Source organism: Musa acuminata, chromosome BXJ1-6 (genome assembly GCF_036884655.1).
Source record: "Musa acuminata AAA Group cultivar baxijiao chromosome BXJ1-6, Cavendish_Baxijiao_AAA, whole genome shotgun sequence".
NCBI classification, from domain to species: domain Eukaryota; kingdom Viridiplantae; phylum Streptophyta; class Magnoliopsida; order Zingiberales; family Musaceae; genus Musa; species Musa acuminata.
Window position 1 is genome coordinate 3,196,577 of NC_088332.1, and position 17,169 is coordinate 3,213,745.

General features: G+C 39.3%; 2 protein-coding genes across 9 annotated transcripts; one reads left to right on the forward strand and one right to left on the reverse strand.

Annotated features, from left to right (window-relative positions):
• Positions 1-753: 753 nt before the first annotated feature.
• LOC135675647 (transcriptional corepressor LEUNIG-like) lies at positions 754-12,872 on the forward strand. Of its 2 annotated transcripts, none has more exons than XM_065186000.1 (19): positions 754-900; positions 1,009-1,204; positions 1,570-1,667; positions 1,760-1,869; positions 2,708-3,022; positions 3,110-3,195; positions 3,473-3,560; positions 3,627-3,702; positions 4,027-4,076; positions 5,153-5,467; positions 5,586-5,774; positions 7,689-7,931; positions 8,042-8,159; positions 8,263-8,387; positions 8,500-8,649; positions 11,217-11,372; positions 11,540-11,656; positions 11,931-12,137; positions 12,497-12,872. In XM_065186000.1, exons 2-19 carry the CDS (start codon positions 1,173-1,175, stop codon positions 12,638-12,640), a joined length of 2,619 nt encoding a protein of 872 aa, XP_065042072.1. In that variant the 5' UTR covers positions 754-900; positions 1,009-1,172; the 3' UTR covers positions 12,641-12,872. The 2 variants fall into 2 exon arrangements, with proteins under 2 accessions (XP_065042072.1, XP_065042073.1); XM_065186001.1 differs by having other exon boundaries at positions 8,278-8,387.
• A 427-nt stretch (positions 12,873-13,299) lies between these two features.
• Positions 13,300-16,914, reverse strand: LOC135675649 (protein TIFY 8-like). 7 transcript variants are annotated; one of them, XR_010513951.1, is made up of 8 exons: positions 16,787-16,914; positions 16,419-16,698; positions 15,860-16,047; positions 15,429-15,745; positions 15,201-15,288; positions 13,901-14,105; positions 13,691-13,816; positions 13,300-13,601 (listed from the first exon to the last, which is right to left on the reverse strand). XR_010513951.1 is itself a non-coding variant. In XM_065186007.1 (8 exons), the coding sequence occupies exons 2-7, from the start codon at positions 16,630-16,632 to the stop codon at positions 13,723-13,725; spliced, it is 1,098 nt and encodes a 365-aa protein (XP_065042079.1). In that variant the 5' UTR covers positions 16,633-16,698; positions 16,787-16,914; the 3' UTR covers positions 13,300-13,601; positions 13,691-13,722. The 7 variants fall into 7 exon arrangements, 6 of the variants coding, with proteins under 6 accessions (XP_065042079.1, XP_065042077.1, XP_065042078.1 ...); XM_065186007.1 differs by having other exon boundaries at positions 13,691-13,808; XM_065186005.1 differs by having other exon boundaries at positions 13,691-13,811.
• Positions 16,915-17,169: the final 255 nt, after the last annotated feature.

Genomic DNA, 17,169 nt, shown 5'->3' on the forward strand with positions numbered 1-17,169 from the left:
AGTCTGTGCACAAACAGTGTGAGAAAGGACGAGACATAACTTTGAGAATGTGATTGTGTGCATCATGTAATAGTAAAGAGTCACGATTAAAGATATTAGAGGAAATAAATATGGAAAGGAGCTTTACGACGAGATGACGAGTGGCAATGATATTAGAGGAAATAAATATGGAATCAAAGGAGCTTCACGACGAGATAACGAGTGACAATGATATTAAAGGAAATAAATATGGAATCAAACGAGCTTCGACCGGATGACGAGCGAAGGGAGGGGAGACATTTAGGATATTAGAGGAAATAAATATACTAAATAAAAAAAATGAGAATACCTTTCGAGAAAAGCAAAAAAAAAAAAAAAAAAAAAAAAGGGGCTCCACGCAAAGAAAAAAATAATAATTAAAGACACTAAAACCATTGGTTTCAGGTCGCTTTTGTTGACAGGTGACTTTGTCCTTACGACAGAGCTAAACGACTAATCTAGACATGCAATTAGATAGAGGACTTCTCTCAATAATACATCACAGAGTCAAAGTCGGACCACTCCGTAACACACGTAATTTGTCATATGAGAGGCGGATTTAATGGGACATAATTGAATGAACGGCAAGGATTCATTTTTATCCCACCACAAAAAGGAGAAAGAATTCAATGTCACACAGCGCGTTGTTGTCCCCTTCGCAGGCATAGCGGGTGGGTCATCATCGGCCGCACTCTTCCCAGACCGATAAATGGTGCATTGCACGCACTATCGTCCACTACTACCATCCGAAGAAGAGAGGCCTCGGTCTTGGAGAATAAGCATTATTTTCTGGTCATTCTCTTTTTTGATGTACTTCTGTCGTTCATATCAGACTAGAGGAGCTGCTACGCTGGCACGGAAGTTGATCTTTTTTTATTATATGTAATTATATAGTATTCTTTTTTTTTTTTTTAATCTTCAACTTCTTTTTAAGACCTCTCTCTCTCTCTTTTTTAATCCTATATCTTGTATGATTTCCGTTATCTTTAGGGTTTGGGTGGGAGGAGAAAGAGGGGGGAAGGAGTGGTCTGTCGATTTGATCCGTTGCCGTTCGCTGCGGAAGCAGAGCCGAGCGGAGACGCCGTGACATCTCGCCGCCGGTGGATCGAGCGAGATTTGAGCCCTCGGAAAACGGCGGACTTGGTCCTGGAATCATGTCGCAGACCAATTGGGAAGCTGATAAGATGTGAGTTTTGTTTAGTTAGGCTATGGACTCGCTTGATTGCTCCCCTCTTTGTTCGGTCCTTCGTTTGGGTTTTTTCAGGATTCGAGCAGCGTGATGTGTTTCCTCGATTTCTTTCTGGAAAAAACTCTTTTTTTTATCGGCCTTGTTGGCTTTTTTTGGATGTCTGCTCGTTGTTCGATTACCAACGAATGGATTTGCTCCTGATGATTTTAGTTCTCTGCACTTCTGAGTTGTTGTTGTTGTTGTTGAAGACATGCTTCACGGTGAACCATATCTGGTTTTTTCTTGTTCTGTGGGCACCTTTGCATCCCTTTTTTTCTTCTACCGATGGAAAATTTGGTGTTTTTCTGATACTGGGGAACCAGGTTGGATGTGTACATCTACGATTATTTGATGAAGAGAGACCTGCAGGCGACTGCAAAGTCCTTTCAAGCTGAAGCCAAGGTGTCGTCGGATCCAGTGGGTAGGTTGCGTAGCGTTTAATGGAACTTGTGGTGTTTATGCTTTGGAGTTCTCCCGCTCATAGATTGAATACTGGGATTGGCCTTTTCTCAGCTATTGATGCTCCTGGTGGTTTTCTGTTCGAGTGGTGGTCTGTGTTCTGGGATATTTTTATTGCAAGGACAAACGAAAAACACTCTGATGCTGCTGCCTCTTACATCGAGGTAATATTCTCTAATTCTCGTCCCAGTATGTTGTGTTAAAAGTTCATGAAGACTTGACAAAAGTGTCTCTCATTTACCTGGGTCTCTTTGCTTGTGCTAATCTTGTTGTCTCTAGTGCCTACTTTGGAGCATGTTGGGGCTCAAGGCCATGGCCCAACTATTCTGTTACTGTCTAGTCTGTATTTGTTGTCAGAGGACCTACACAAACATTCCAGTTAACAACAGTGATTCTGCAAGCTCAATTTGGAAGATATAGTTTCCTCCTGTTTTTGTCTTACTACCAGAAATGCTTTTGCCAGGTGGTTTTCTTAGATGAAATTTAAGGTGAAATGATAAAGATGCCCACGAATAGAGTTTGTATGCTGATCCTTGGAATAGAGTTTGTATTCCCTTAGTTTAATGTAATTAATGGCAATTGATTCAAACATCCAAGTTGAATTATGATGCCAAACTCAAGTTTTAAAAGAAATACAGCAGCAACAACAGCAACCGTCTCAATGACAGTGGAAGCAATAAGAACAAGGGCAACCTAGTGCAAAAGGTTCCCATCAGCGTCTGGGTGGCTAGCAGCAAGAACAATAAAAATAACAATTTGGAATTCACTATACTATTTTGGAGAAACTTTGCACACAGTTTTCAATCAAGAAGTGACATGAGAAAAAAGTTGCAGCTTATGGCTACCACCATCTTCTGGAACCTGACACACAAACACACACACACACAGATACATGCCTATATATATTTATGTATATATATGTATATATGTAAAGTGCTGGTCCATAAAATAGATTGCCTGTGATCTTTTTAGTCTGAACATCCATGTTGGTTCTGTTGCTAGACTCAACATCTAAAGGCAAGAGAGCAGCAACTGCAGCAACCATCTCAACAGCAGCAGCAGCAACAAATTCAAATACAACAACTTTTATTGCAGAGGCAGGCGCAGCAACAGCATCAGCATCAGCATCAACAACAGCAGCAGCCACAGCGTAGAGAGGGATCTCAGGTTTTGAATGGCAATGCCAGTGGGCTTGTCAGTGCTGATCCCTTGATGCGCCAGAATCCTGGAACAGCTAATGCCTTGGCAACAAAAATGTACGAGGAACGGCTGAAGTTGCCACTTCAAAGGGATTCTTTGGACGAGGCATCGATTAAGGTGCTCCAGAATGATGGTTTTGTTTCCCTTGAGAATTGAGATGTGCATCTTCCATGTTATCGACAAATTATTATGTTCTTTTTGCAGAGATTTGGTGAAAATGTGGGTCAGGTCATGGACCCAAACCATGCTTCCCTGCTGAAGTCAGCTGCAGCCCCTGGACAACCTTCAGGGTATGCTCACTTAACAATTTTGAAATTAGTGTGTGCTCAGTTTGCAGCAGACTTTTGCACTTTTATTTGATAATTACATGTCTATGTCAACACAGACATAGATACCAAGACCCATGTATATTGTCCTGATATGCATTTGTGCAAATTGTGCCGTTTAATACCTATGCATTTCTGAACCGTTTACTGGTTATTGTGCATGCTTTTGCTGGTGCTTAGTTTTAGATTTAAAGTGCTGTAAATAGATTTTGAGATCTGTCATGAAATGCTTCCATTTCAGGCATGTTTTGCATGGTTCGGCTGGTGGTCTATCAGGACCTCTGCAGCAGGTTCAGGCTAGGAATCAACAGCTTCCTGGATCATCACAGGTTTGTTTTATAAACATGACATTGTTTCACAATGTATTGCTAATGTTATAATTCTAACATGAACAGGACATAAAGAGTGAGATTAGTCCAGTTCTGAACCCCAGAGCTGCAGGTCCTGATGCTTCATTAATTGGAGTTCCAGGTAGTCTCCTCTAAAAGTTTGATTTTTTTGTAAAATTAATTATGTTGCCTTTTGGTTGATTCTTCGAGGCTTTTTTGGTTGCTGTCTCTAATTTCATATCTAGATTCTTTACTTGCATGCTTCTGATTTAATATGTTGTTTGAGCTAATTTCAAGGGGCTCTGATACGTAGTGTGAGGAAGTAACATATTTATATGCTTAGCTTCTCCAAGTGACCATTTGTGTTACTTAATGTCCAAACACCATTTATTTTAAAACACTTCCAGATTAACTCAGTGTTTCTTCTGTAGAGCATATGAACTGATTGTAAATACTCCTCTAACAGGGCCTAATCAGGCTGGCAACAATCTGACTCTGAAAGGCTGGCCCCTGAATGTAAGTATGCCTTTGTGATATCTGAATCCGGAAATCCTAATTCTTGTTGGTTATACTTGTTTCTTGTAAATAAATTGTGTATTTCCATACTCGAAAATTTATGCAATATGTTCTTCTTTTTCTGCCTTGTGTGTTTGTGTGTTTTTTTGAAAGAAAGAAAACATAACCTTCACTCAATCAAAGACGCATAGTTCAAATTTAAACCCAAAATTAGTGATTGCACCTGCTAGCATCTTCAGGTCCTCGCACTCGTGGCATTTCCTGTGTTCTACGTAGGTTAGCTAGGTCATGAGAAGATTGATTACAAGACATAGAAATATGAGGCTGTTGCATAACCTTAACATTCTGTGCCTCATAGAAAATGTCTATAGCAAACTCTTCAAGACCACCAAGGTTCTTGTAAATGGTCAGGGATGTGGATAAGTTGTAAAGAGTCTGATTTTACCTACGAATTGCAATTCCTTCTCTCTGAACTCTGAAAGGGGCCTTCTTTGGCTACCAAACTTCCTTCTTGTGTAGGAGATTGGGCCTTGTGAGTACGGCGTTCAGCTGCTATATTTTGTCCTGGGAAATTCTTGGAAAAATAACCAACTCCTGCAGGTCTTGTGTTAGTTTTGGAGGACCCATGACATTCCAACAACAAACTATAACTAGCAGGTGAATCATTCCTACAAGGATTCTTAGGCCTCCCTGCATCCTCTTAAGAATTCTGAATGAAGAAATATAATCATTGGCGATACCAATAGCTTTCCATAGAGTGAATGGTTGGATTTGGTGGTTGCGTTATAGATGTTCATCATGATTTTTTCCAAAGGAGCCAAAGAGAATTTGCAATGAGGGCCCTCAGATTAAAGATATGTTGAGGTTACATTCTGGGTACCTTTTATGCAATGATCTAGTTACATATTTGTGTGCATGGCAGCATGGCTGTATATCTATTTGTTTCCTGTGTTTATTGGATGAAGGGATCAGCTTAGCTTAGTGTTTCTCTTGTTGGACTCTTCGATTAGGACTTTGGGTATATTACTGGAATGCAAAATATGTCTAGTGACATTTAATTCTTTTTCAACTTATAGGGTCTAGATCAAATTCGTCCAGGGCTTTTGCAACAGCAAAAGTCATTTATGCAATCACCTCAGTCGCTTCATCAACTCCAGTTTCTAAGTCCGCATCAACAGCAGCTACTGCTTCAGGCACAGCAAAATCTGAATTCTCCATCAGCTGCAGATATTGATAACAGAAGGCTAAGAATGCTTCTGCATAACAGGAACATGGTCTTGGGGAAGGATGGCCAGTCAAATGCCCTTAATGATGTCATTCCAAATGTGGGATCTTCCATGCAAACTCCAAGTCCTCTAATGTCCCGGACAGATTCAGATTTGCTAATAAAGGTCACAGCTTTTCCTTCTGCAATGATTATAGTTCATTCTTCACACCGTTACTTGATTGCATGGATAAAAACAAAAATCTCAACCGTCTAAATCTTGTTTCTTTTTGTATTTGCAACAGAAAATAGCTCAGTTGCAGCCACGACAGCAAAGCAGCAGCAGTCAACAACAGCAGCAGCAGCTTCAACAACATGCTCTTTCAAGTCATCAATCACAAAATTCAAATCACCTTCTTCATCAGGAAAAACTTGGAACAGCCAGTATGACAGTTGATGGAAGCATGTCAAATTCCTTTAGAGGGACTGATCAGGTATATCTTTTACCTTATATTGGCACTGACAATTTTTTTTTAATCTGTTGTTAGTGTTTATATGAGACAGATAAAGATTGTGAAGGTTTTCACTAGTGTGAAAATTTCAATTATAGTTCTATAATGTCTGAAGCAGATCTGTCATATTGAGATTTTGATGTGCTTAGATGACACATTTTTCACTTGATTTTCTGTTATTGCTTGGTTGTTAATATCTTTTTCTTTTCCGTCTTTATTTCTTAGGGTTATAATCAGTTTTTTGTTACTCTCCTTGTGAATTTTTTGACAAATGAAACACATACAGAATCTTTAAGCATCTCATGTTGTTGTTATAATCTGAAAATAGGAGCTCATGATACAAATGCCGAAGATCGTATGCTAATAAGATAAAAGGTTAGGACTGCATGGTTAGTTCTGCTTTAGTGTAAAAACAGTTTGCCTTTGATGTTTAGGCCCTTTTTTGTATTTTATGAAATGGAGATTTGTCTAAAAAATCCAAATTCTTGATTGAATTTTCCTTAACCTAAAAAATTTATTTATTCTGTGAAATGATGAAACTACCATTGCTCTCACCTACTACCGGAGAATAATTTTATTTTTTTGGTAAAACCAATTCTTGTGTTGAGTGATTAATTGATGATCACATGCGAGCTGCATTGGCCATATTCCTCTACGTTGATGGGTCCAGCTTTGACACTTGCTATTCTAATGGTGCTGTATCATAGCCTGGGACTGGCATACAGCTCCTGCAAACACTTGATAGATTGCCTGGTAAATAAAATTTGAAAATGCATCATCCTTTAAGAAGGAAAGATGAAATGATTATTTCTTTTCTTATGTATGGGATGCAATTTCTTTCTTGTAGTCTTCTTTATTTGGGAAAGGTTGAGTGATATGAGGTCATATTTATTTTCTTGATGATATAATTTCATCATCCATGTGCGAGATATGGATAGGTGTGGGCCTTTCATCGCTGAGAGATTTTATCTTGAGTAGGACTGAATCTAAACTAGGGTTTATCAAATCGGGTACCAGAGCCAACTCGGAGATTTGTCGGGGCGGTACATATCGATCTGTACCAGTGTATTGACACAGTACACCGGTAAGTATCGGTGTTTCAGAGAGGAAGAAAAAAGGGAGAAGAGGAAGGGACAATGGAGGAAGGAGAAAGAAAGAGGGAAAAAGAGGAAGCGGTGGAAGAGGAAGGAGGAAGAGGAAGAGGAGAAAGACTTAACTGGTGCAATGAGGTAATGATCGCACCCCGGTCTGATAGCCGCTTGCGTGAGAAGCATCGATTGCAGCATCAGAGATGACGCTCGCGATCTGCGGTGCTCACATGAGAAGTGGGAATTAGGGTTTCCCACTTCTCTAATGCGGCGAACCAGACCGGGGTGGGTCCGCGTACCGGTCAATGCTCGGACTGGTACACGCTGCCTGCTTCATACTGGTCCGGGCGAAACGGTGATCCCTGATCTAAACTGTCTTTTTTTATAACTATCTTTCACTATTATTATCTCTTTCATGTTTCTTCTGTTTCTCTATCCCCAAAGAAAAAAACTTTCTTATCATGAACTTGTCCTATATGTTAGATTATAGCTCATCTTAAATTATAACTGACATAAGAGTTTGTCCTACATCATAGGCATAGATCAGATTAAATGGTCAGTTAGATTATTGGATCATCAGCATAACTAGTTTGTTTAGATGATTGGTTGCTCTGTTGGATCAGATCAGTTCGATTTTAGAAGTAACTTATGGAATCTGGCTGTCCTGACCTTTTTTTTGTACTATTGAGAGTGTGAAAAAAGAAAAGAAGTTGCTTTAAGTGAATCACAAAATTTCAGATCCATTTAAATATTGAAATGTTTATTATTTTCCTCTAACTTGTAGCAACTAGTTTTTCATGGACTGTAGACTTCAAATAATCAAACCGGCCGGAAACGAAAACAGCCTGTGTCATCCTCAGGTCCTGCCAATAGCTCAGGAACTGCAAATACAGCTGGGCCTTCTCCAAGCTCTGCACCCTCAACACCATCAACTCATACACCAGGAGATGTGATATCAATGACACAATTGCAACATAATGGTGGCTCATCTAAGCCTTTGGTTATGTTTGGTGATGGGCCTGGTTCTTTGACATCTCCAACCAACCAGTTGGTAATTTTCCAGGAATATTGTTGTTGCTTATTGATCATTGACATCCCACCTTGCTCAGATCTATTTGTACTACATTTTGATGGTTAGATGACAAAGTAATTGGCTTGCAGGCTGACATGGATCGTTTTGTGGAGGATGCTTCTTTGGATGATAATGTGGAGTCATTTCTATCTCATGATGATGCTGATCCAAGAGATGTGGTTGGTCGCTCTATGGATTCTGCAAAAGGTGTTATATCTCTTCGATCTTTTTCTTTGTTCATGTTTCTCAGATACATGAATTAGGTTGAAATTTGTAAGTGTAATGACCGCTTTGCTCTGTCTGATGTCAGCAATTGCTCTTTCAGGTTTCATGTTTAATGAGATCTCATCAGCCAAAGCAAGTACAAACAAAGTGGTTTGCTGCCACTTCTCCTCAGATGGAAAGCTCCTTGCAACTGGAGGCCATGATAAAAAGGTCAAAGAGATTTGATGGCCCAACAATCATTTGTTACTAATTAGGAGTCATATCCTCCCATCTTGATGGTGAAATCTGTACAACTACTTAAGGTGACTGATTTGTCATGCAGGCTGTTTTGTGGCATGCTGATGATTTAAAACTCAAATCAACACTGGAGGAGCACACAATGCTGATTACTGATGTTCGTTTTAGTCCTAGCATGCCACGCCTAGCTACCTCATCATTTGACAAGACTGTCAGAGTCTGGGATGTTGATAATGTTAGTTTTAAGTGCTTCACTTCTCATGCTATAATGCAACACTTTTTATTAAAAACATCTGTTTTGTCATTTGGACATCATTATGGTTTGTTAGGAATATTTTTAGATGTATGCACTCGTACTTTCATTTCTGCTCTGTATGCTGTTGCTTTATCACTTCTGGACAAATATTTCATTCTCTCTGTGATATTTCAAGATCTACAATGATAATATATGAATTGCCTATCGTAATAACTTGCACTTAATAGTATTTGGTTCATGTTGCTAGGACATTGTAAAAGTTATTAGGCTAGTAGGTTTAGTTAGATTGAGTTAAAATCTGTAAATAACTGAATCTATCAAAATCTGTCTCATATAACTTAGCATCTGTGATGGAATAAATAATAAGTTTTGTAGTATCTTTTGCCAGTTTCCTGAATTGATGTTTATACTTTATACTAAAACTAGTGAATGCAGAAAATAATTGTTGGTTTGGCTTAAAATGAGGTTAGGGCATTGAGGTTTCCCACATATTGTCAACAAAAGTTATATTATCCCTGTGTTTCCTCCAGTGTGATAATAAAATCTTTCTGAAGTTTTGTAACTTCTTAAGTCAATGACAACCACCAAGGAGTAATAGATATTATTGGCGGTTTTTTATTCATTTGTAAATTGTCCTTTGTGATGGATATCTATCTACTGGAGGACTTTCACATTGTTTACTTGTAGTACAACTATGTGATGCAATTAGACAAATGATCCCTTGGACTATTTTCGCTATTTAGTTTGGAGTTTAAAGATAACCCACAGTATATTAGACTTGGAAGAATTATACTATTGGAAGGGATAGTATGAATGGATCACCATGAGTAATTAAACTCAATGAACATGACATACATTAATGCCATACCAAGACGTACTGACTGTTCTTTTAGCCAGCTGCTTGGCCATTGGTCTGTCTTATGTGTTTCCAAGTGTGTATTGGCACACTAGTTGACTTGGGGTCCATACTGTGATGACCTGGTCTTGTCAAAACCCGTGCAACACCTTCCACAAACTTCACTGGACCCACACACAATCCAGCTTCAGACAAGCTCATCCTTGGATGCATTTAGTTATGTCTGAGATCATCAACAAATGGTTATTTTGGATAAGGAAATATTGTCAAATGGTATCTTTGAAAAGAGAAAATGGGTTTCTTTTAAGGAAAGGGCTAAACTTTTTATTTTTGCTAGACTACAAATTATTTCTCTTACTTGTCATTGTTGAACAAAAACAAGCAATAACGAGGATGTAGCATGATACTTGTTTTATGTGGTTTTCAATGATATATAGAGACTATATGGTTGAGTGCTTAACACGGTTATAGATGAAACTTTGTTAAATAATCGCAGAAAATTTTATAGAACTAGGACAAGACATGCTACAATAACAACTGTAATGTCCCAACTATTCGGGATGAGCCACATGGATCCTTTGTTATCATTAAGTTTTGTAAAAGGCAATATTCTTAGTTATTTAAGATTATTTAAATTCATTATTTATAGTACCTATTATAAACGTTGCCAAAATATAAAATTGGATAATCACAAGGAAACGTGGTTTAGATTACACAAATTTGTCAATTTGTCAATTTGCACATTCAAATTGTCTTCCACACACAATTTTGTTTCTATGAAGTATGAACGTTTACGGAATAAAAAAGAGTACCTTAATTGTCAATAAGCAAAGTTTAACAGTGGAATCAACCACATGTTAATATCATCTTTCTCATGGGTATATTACACGCAACATATTATTGAGGTTTATTAGTCCAGGTCAAGTATATTACAGCTTTGCAAGGAGTTATCCCATTGGAATAATATAGATATATGACCATGAGTTGGCAAATGCTAGATAAGATGATGCCCCATTTGTATGTTTCTTGAGAATATGTTGCTTAATCTTCTTCTTCTAAGTTATTTTATTGTTATGAGGAAGTCGTTGCATTAAGCTTAGCTAGAATTTTTTTTTTCCCTCCAGTTCTATTGTCTGGTATGTTCAGTGAATCTTATTGTCAAGCACCAGGAACTGGATAGTCATATCAAGGAGAGTAATATCCTTCAAGTTGCTCTACCAGGACAAAAAATGGCCACTCCTGCACAACTGCCATCATCTTTTATAGAAGATCTTAGAAGTACCTTATCACACTTCTGTCTAGTAAATATTGGATTAGTATTGGGAGAAAATTATCTGAAATTTATTTTGTCTCTCGGTCAGACTTCATATAAGTTGCTCCTGATGGCAGATTAAAAAATACTAGGAATCTTGTTTATTAAGGTTTTGGTCATCACAATCTTCACTTTGGTTGACTCTGAACAATGATACTGCTGCACCAAACTTCTTTTTGTAAAACCAGCTGAACAAAGAACAATGTCTTACACCCCTTGACTGGACCAGTCTGAAGCAATCTGGTCTTAAGGAATTTCAGAGAGGCAGAAGAATTTTGTGATTTGTTAGCCATCATGTACAATGTCGATATTTTATTTTCTTGTCAGGTTGTTGATTTTATCTTTATTCAGCTATTTTAACATGTTGTTTGGCTACAGCCAGGCTATTCACTACGGACTTTTACTGGCCATTCTGCTTCTGTCATGTCTCTCGACTTTCACCCAAGTAAAGAGGATCTCATTTGTTCTTGTGATGGCGATGGAGAAATGCGTTATTGGAGTATAAATAATGGTAACTGTGCCGGAGTTTTTAAGGTATGAAACAGTGCTATTGTCTTTTGTTTTTGCTCAAATTATTTCTGAGAAATCCCTCTTATTATTTGGTAAAGTAACCAATGCAACACTTGAATGGGTTTTCTTGTGTTCGTTTTGATCTAAAGATTCTTCCACTTGCTATTTCAATTTTTTTTTTGTGCACACAGGGTGGAACAACTCAAATGAGGTTTCAACCTCGTCAGGGTAGGTATCTTGCTGTTGCTGCCGAGAACACCATATGCATACTAGATGTTGAGACACAAGCTCGCAGACATTTACTACAGGTTGGTTATCATATCTGGAACCTCAAGTATGCAATGAAGTACATCAAACTTCTTGACTATCTGTTTGTTACATGAAGCACATGACAGTTTCACTAGTGAGGGTTATTAGATTGGGAATCAAGTATATGCTCTTCTGAGTATTATTTTTTGATTTCTCTAGTTTATGCAGATTTTTCACCATTTTACTATCCATATCTTCTTGATCATTTCAAACTTCTGTTACCGTGTTATCCAAACAGCATTGTAGTCTATTGACATCACTGTTCAACTACAGGGACATACAAAACATGTTGGTTCCATCTGCTGGAACTCTTCAGGTGATTGTCTGGCTTCTGTCAGTGAAGACTCGGTCAGAGTTTGGTCGTTTGGCTTGGGAAGTGAGGGGGAATGTATGAAAGAGTTAAGTTGTAATGGAAATAAATTTCACTCGTGTGTGTTTCACCCCAGCTATCCATCATTTCTTGTTATCGGTAGTTACCGGGTAAGTTTTCTGCTAACTACTAGTGGTACTCGCTTTCATCTGTACATCTAATCATGTGATTTCTAGATTGTACATGAAATAGCACTCTGATTCAATTTGCACCATTCTTAGTACCTATCTATAAATCTACTCCACCCTTAATAAAGCAGATTCTGCATCAAAAGAGTATGCATGTAGCATGGGCATGAGATCACCTCGGAATTTTAGGAACAGAAATTGTCCTAATTAGAGCATGTAGAGTGATAGTTAGGGAGAGGTTTGGTTTTGCGTATCATATGTTTTATTTGTTGATCTTTTGAAGTTGTGCTGTGATGGAAACGATCAAATGACTGCTAACCTAAGTCATTGATTCTGTGCAGTCGCTGGAAATCTGGGACATAAATGAGAACAAGACCATGACTCTTACTGCACACGATGGCTTGATTGCAGCGCTGGCAGTATCAAATGTGACCGGAGTTATAGCATCTGCAAGTCATGACAAGTATGTCAAGCTCTGGAAGTGACCTCTGAGCTAGCTGATGGTGTTGTAAAGTGACCATGACTTTACTGCAGAGGCTGCAATCTCCTTGTTCATGTTTGACATCAGGTGGTGGCGTCGAGAAAGACTGTAGTTTTCTGTGAGATATGATGAAATCTCATGTTATATTATCTTAGGTTGTCTCAATTACTAAGTTAAACCGATATTGTATTAACCAGGTGTTGTATCCCATTCATTGGTTTCTGCTTGGTCTGCTATCGTTTGCCCGGGTGCGATTTGATTAATTTCCGATCATCTACATGGTTGTTGTATCATACAACGATTTCAACTAGCAAAGAAAACACGAGGGATAAGCTCTCTTGTTCTCAAACATTGTTGGTCAAGCGATAGATGGATTTCTAATATCCCTATGTCAGTCCCCTGTCTGTATCTTCTTATCCAGAATTACAAGCATCTTTACTGTCTTTTTGAGCTTCCACAATCAGAGTTGCTTGTATCTATGTTTGAGTTCAAGTTGGGTAAAAGGTCTTTAAGGTGGAATTCATGATAGCCTTTCAGGTGGATTTCTTGAAGGCCTTTTTTAAGAGATGTAAACTGTTTTGACCTTTCAAAAATGCATCTTTATTGTCAACATCATCATTTACTCATCTTCTTCCGTCGACGTTTGGATACATACGCCAGAAGTGCAACATTAGAGTGCCATATATGTGTATAACATTGCAACACCGAGTGGTACACATGCAACATTAAGATGTTCTGGTGCTGCAAAAGACACCAGCGGAGGAGATGGTGGGTGTTGGAGAGCCTTGGGGGAGTGGCAATGCACCAAGAAGAGTCAACGGCAGAGTACGAGGCGGGAAGAGACAAGAGGGGGATTTGACTTAGAGATTTCCTTCAGATGATGTTGACCGGAGAAGTCGTTTTGTTGCAGCAGTTTGCTGATGAATAATAGTAGTCAAACTTTCTCTTTACCTAAGAAATGAAGTCTGCAGAGTTGACCGACATTTCAATCTGATGATATCGGCAACACAACGAGAGAGAATCCAACGACATAAACCAGAAATCTCCTACTAACTTGCTACCAACAAAATTGGATCGGAGACGGACTTATGACATCCATTTGCCTTCTGTATTAGGTTCTGCGGCACGAGCCATCAGGTTCCCATCTCTTGTGGCTACACCACCTCGACGATCTGCTGAACTCCATAATTCCAAACCAATCCAGAATAAGAATTCCGCGAAACCAATCTAATTAGATATAGTTCAAGAAGGTTCATGCAGGTACCAGATATGTGGCCGGAAAGAGGATCCGCGACTGGAGTTTGTGTAACTTGGCCAAGCAGATGATTTCGATCTCCGCCGTTGGACAGCAGCACATTTGCCTTTTGTGTGTCATCTCTGCCGAGAACTTTAGCCTTGTTCATGGCAGTGGAGTAAGTGGTCGACCATGATCCTCCACTTGATCCAGCCAAAGCCATTATGACATCTGCCTGGTGATCAGGCAAAAATATAGGCACTTTTAAATTCTAATCATGATGCATGAGTAGATTGGCAAGTTATAATCTTGATGCATAGGAGATGATTAAATTTCTTAAGAAAGGCCATTAACCAAACCGAACGAGAAGAATTCTCAGGACTAGTATAAGCATAGACAGAGACGATAGGGGCAGCAGATGTCTGCTCTCAATTTATGTGGATTTCTAAGAAATATGGTAAGTCAAATGCTCCTAAAAATAACAAATGAATCATAAACAATAAAAGCTTATCGTTCAACAATATCTACCGTACGCCGAAATAAAGCCTATTTCTCTCAGAAAAAAAAAAAGAAAATAACAAATTATATTAATACCTCAACTTGGTGATCTTCTTCCTTCTCAACCATTCAGCTTGCATACTGGCTGGATCCTAATATGATCACCGACGCCTAATTCAGTGCCTCGATCAAGGATTTTATGATTATACTAGTTTCCGTAGGTGCTCAATGGTTCAAAGCCTCTAACAGTAGTTAAACGATGAAAGGCTGTTTGTATAGACAAATTCAAAGATTCATGTATTTTTCCCTTTTTATATGTGGCTCAAGATTGTTTAGTATTTTAATATGGGCTCTGCAGAGAGTTGATTATCACAAGAAGGGAATAACATTATCATGTCATAGACGTGCTGATCTTTCAAACATTTTCCTCTTTTCTCGGAATTAAGATATTTTGTACATCAAGGAGCTGGTCCGATACCATTTAGTATCTTTTATTGGCTTGTGAATAGTTGGCCATGTAGGATAAGAACTTTTATTGCTGAAAATGACTGTACATTAAATATAAACTATGTCTTCTTGAAGTATGTTAGGTGACCTCTAACTGTAATGAAAAGTTCAAAAACTTAATAAGCAGATCAAATTTAGACTGACATACTTGTTGATGTAAAAACAGAGCTAGTTTGTTCATTCCGAGAAAAAGAGCTGCAGATCGAGAAATTATCAAGCAGTAGATGATGAAACTCAAGATACTATAGTGCATACCTTATTCATATCGTAAGACTCGATTTCGTGTCACACAAGCCCAAAGATATACAAGAGAACATAAACTGACCTTATTAGGATGTACATCATCGAAAACATGTGCCCGGCCAGCATAGAATATGGTCATCTGACGACTGACACATGCCGTGGCACGGTTCCTGCAGGGCACCAAGGAATGATTCATCAGATTCAATTACAGTTTGCACTAAATACACACCAAAAAACTGAAGTTTTCACGATATCTACTCTTAGTAGATATCTGAAAAACCAACCACAAAACAGATATAATGAGACATACCTGGGTACATGGTAATAAGATTTTGGTTCAGTAGTCTGCGAAGACCTGTTATGACCAAGAACATTCATAACTCCGGATCCTCTAATGCCCGTCCTGGAACCTTCATCTGCCGCAGATTGTGAGATAATTGCACCACCTAAGGTAGAATATTTGCAGGCATACGATGGAATATTGTCCAAGTACATCCTAATCCCATAATGAGAAGTTTGATGCACTATCTGTTTAGTTGGCCTTATTGGTGGTTGCATAGAGGACATCATCATCTCAACATCATTAGCTCTTCCCAGTTGCTCATTAATCACCTCTTTTCCTAGCATCTAATCATCAGAAATAACAGCCATAAAGGCAAATTCATCATTTCCCTGGTTATCAAGAAAGCATAGTGCTTACTGTTTTGGAGCAATTACAGAATTAAAACACAAAGTAAGTACCTTGGTGGCATTTGAGCTTTCAAGGGAACCTGAGCCCATTGGAAGCACTGCATCTTTCATTGAACCCATGTAAGATGAATCGAAATGGTTCCTCTTTCTACCTGTAGTGTTGCCCAACTCAAGCCCTGATGGAGCAATCTCAGTACCCTCATGCTGAGAAACCTCAGAATTTGACACCCCCTGCATCTCTACCAAAGATCAATGAAGAGAAAATAAATAAAAGTGCTTCTGGTCATCAAAATTGCAAGGAATTAGAACGCTTAACTTTGCAACAAGCATCCGATCAGTCAAATTTTCTCTGCACAGATTCAAAAGTACCCATAAAGGAACTCATAATACATTCTCCACAGACAACAGACCTTGATCAGAAACATGAAAGGACCCTGAATCAGTGCCAAAAAAAAAAAAAGAAGGAAGAAATCGGCAGATCTTCTTTCTTGTTTGGACAAGAAACTGGGAAAAAAAGGATGAGCGCTTTCTTTGAAGGAATTACCAACTCACAGAGGGCACCGAAGCCAAAGAAAGGCAAAGCGAGAACAGGATCGGAAGAAGAACTGACCTGAACCCAGATCAACGCTTCCCGAGATGAGGCGATGCCCAATAGAAGAAACCCCCACCGAAGCGGAAGCCGAGCCCGAGCCCGAGGCCTCGGCCTTCCCGGGGAGCGTCCTGATCCCGGTGCCCTTCGTCCATCGCGCGGCCGGGAAAGAGGCGCCGCCGTAGCTCATTCCCAGGAAGTCGTGGAAGACAGGACTGCTCTCATCCCCGCCCATCTCTCGACAACCTTTACTGTCCTCCTCTCCGCCTCCGCCTCCTCATGCCGATACCCCCGCCGACACCTAATGTAGAGCTCGGACCACAAGAAAAGATGGAAGTCAGAAGGGAAGCAGACAATTTAAGTGAGGCGGCTGAGAGAACAGAGCAGACCAGCAGCGAGGGAGGAATCCGGCGAGGGAAAGGTGGGTGGGAGTTGTGACATACTTATCTATATATACGTCAGCGTAAGTATACAGCACTAATTGCGTTCTCTTTATATTTGTTCGGAAGTAACCGCATGCAGTGGACAGAATCCAATCATCATCTTTCCAATACAAAAACATACCATTATTGGATCCACACCAGACAAGTTGCCGACAGTCAGTGATGACGATGCTGACTCAAGAAACGACGAGCTGCTGCTAACGTAAAACCCCATCTCACCAATCACCCACAAATATCTTCGTCAGAATTTGGACAGATCAACGAATGCGACGCTCATTGATACACAAGATCTGCCGATTCTGGTTGTGCAATGCTCGTGTCATCATTGT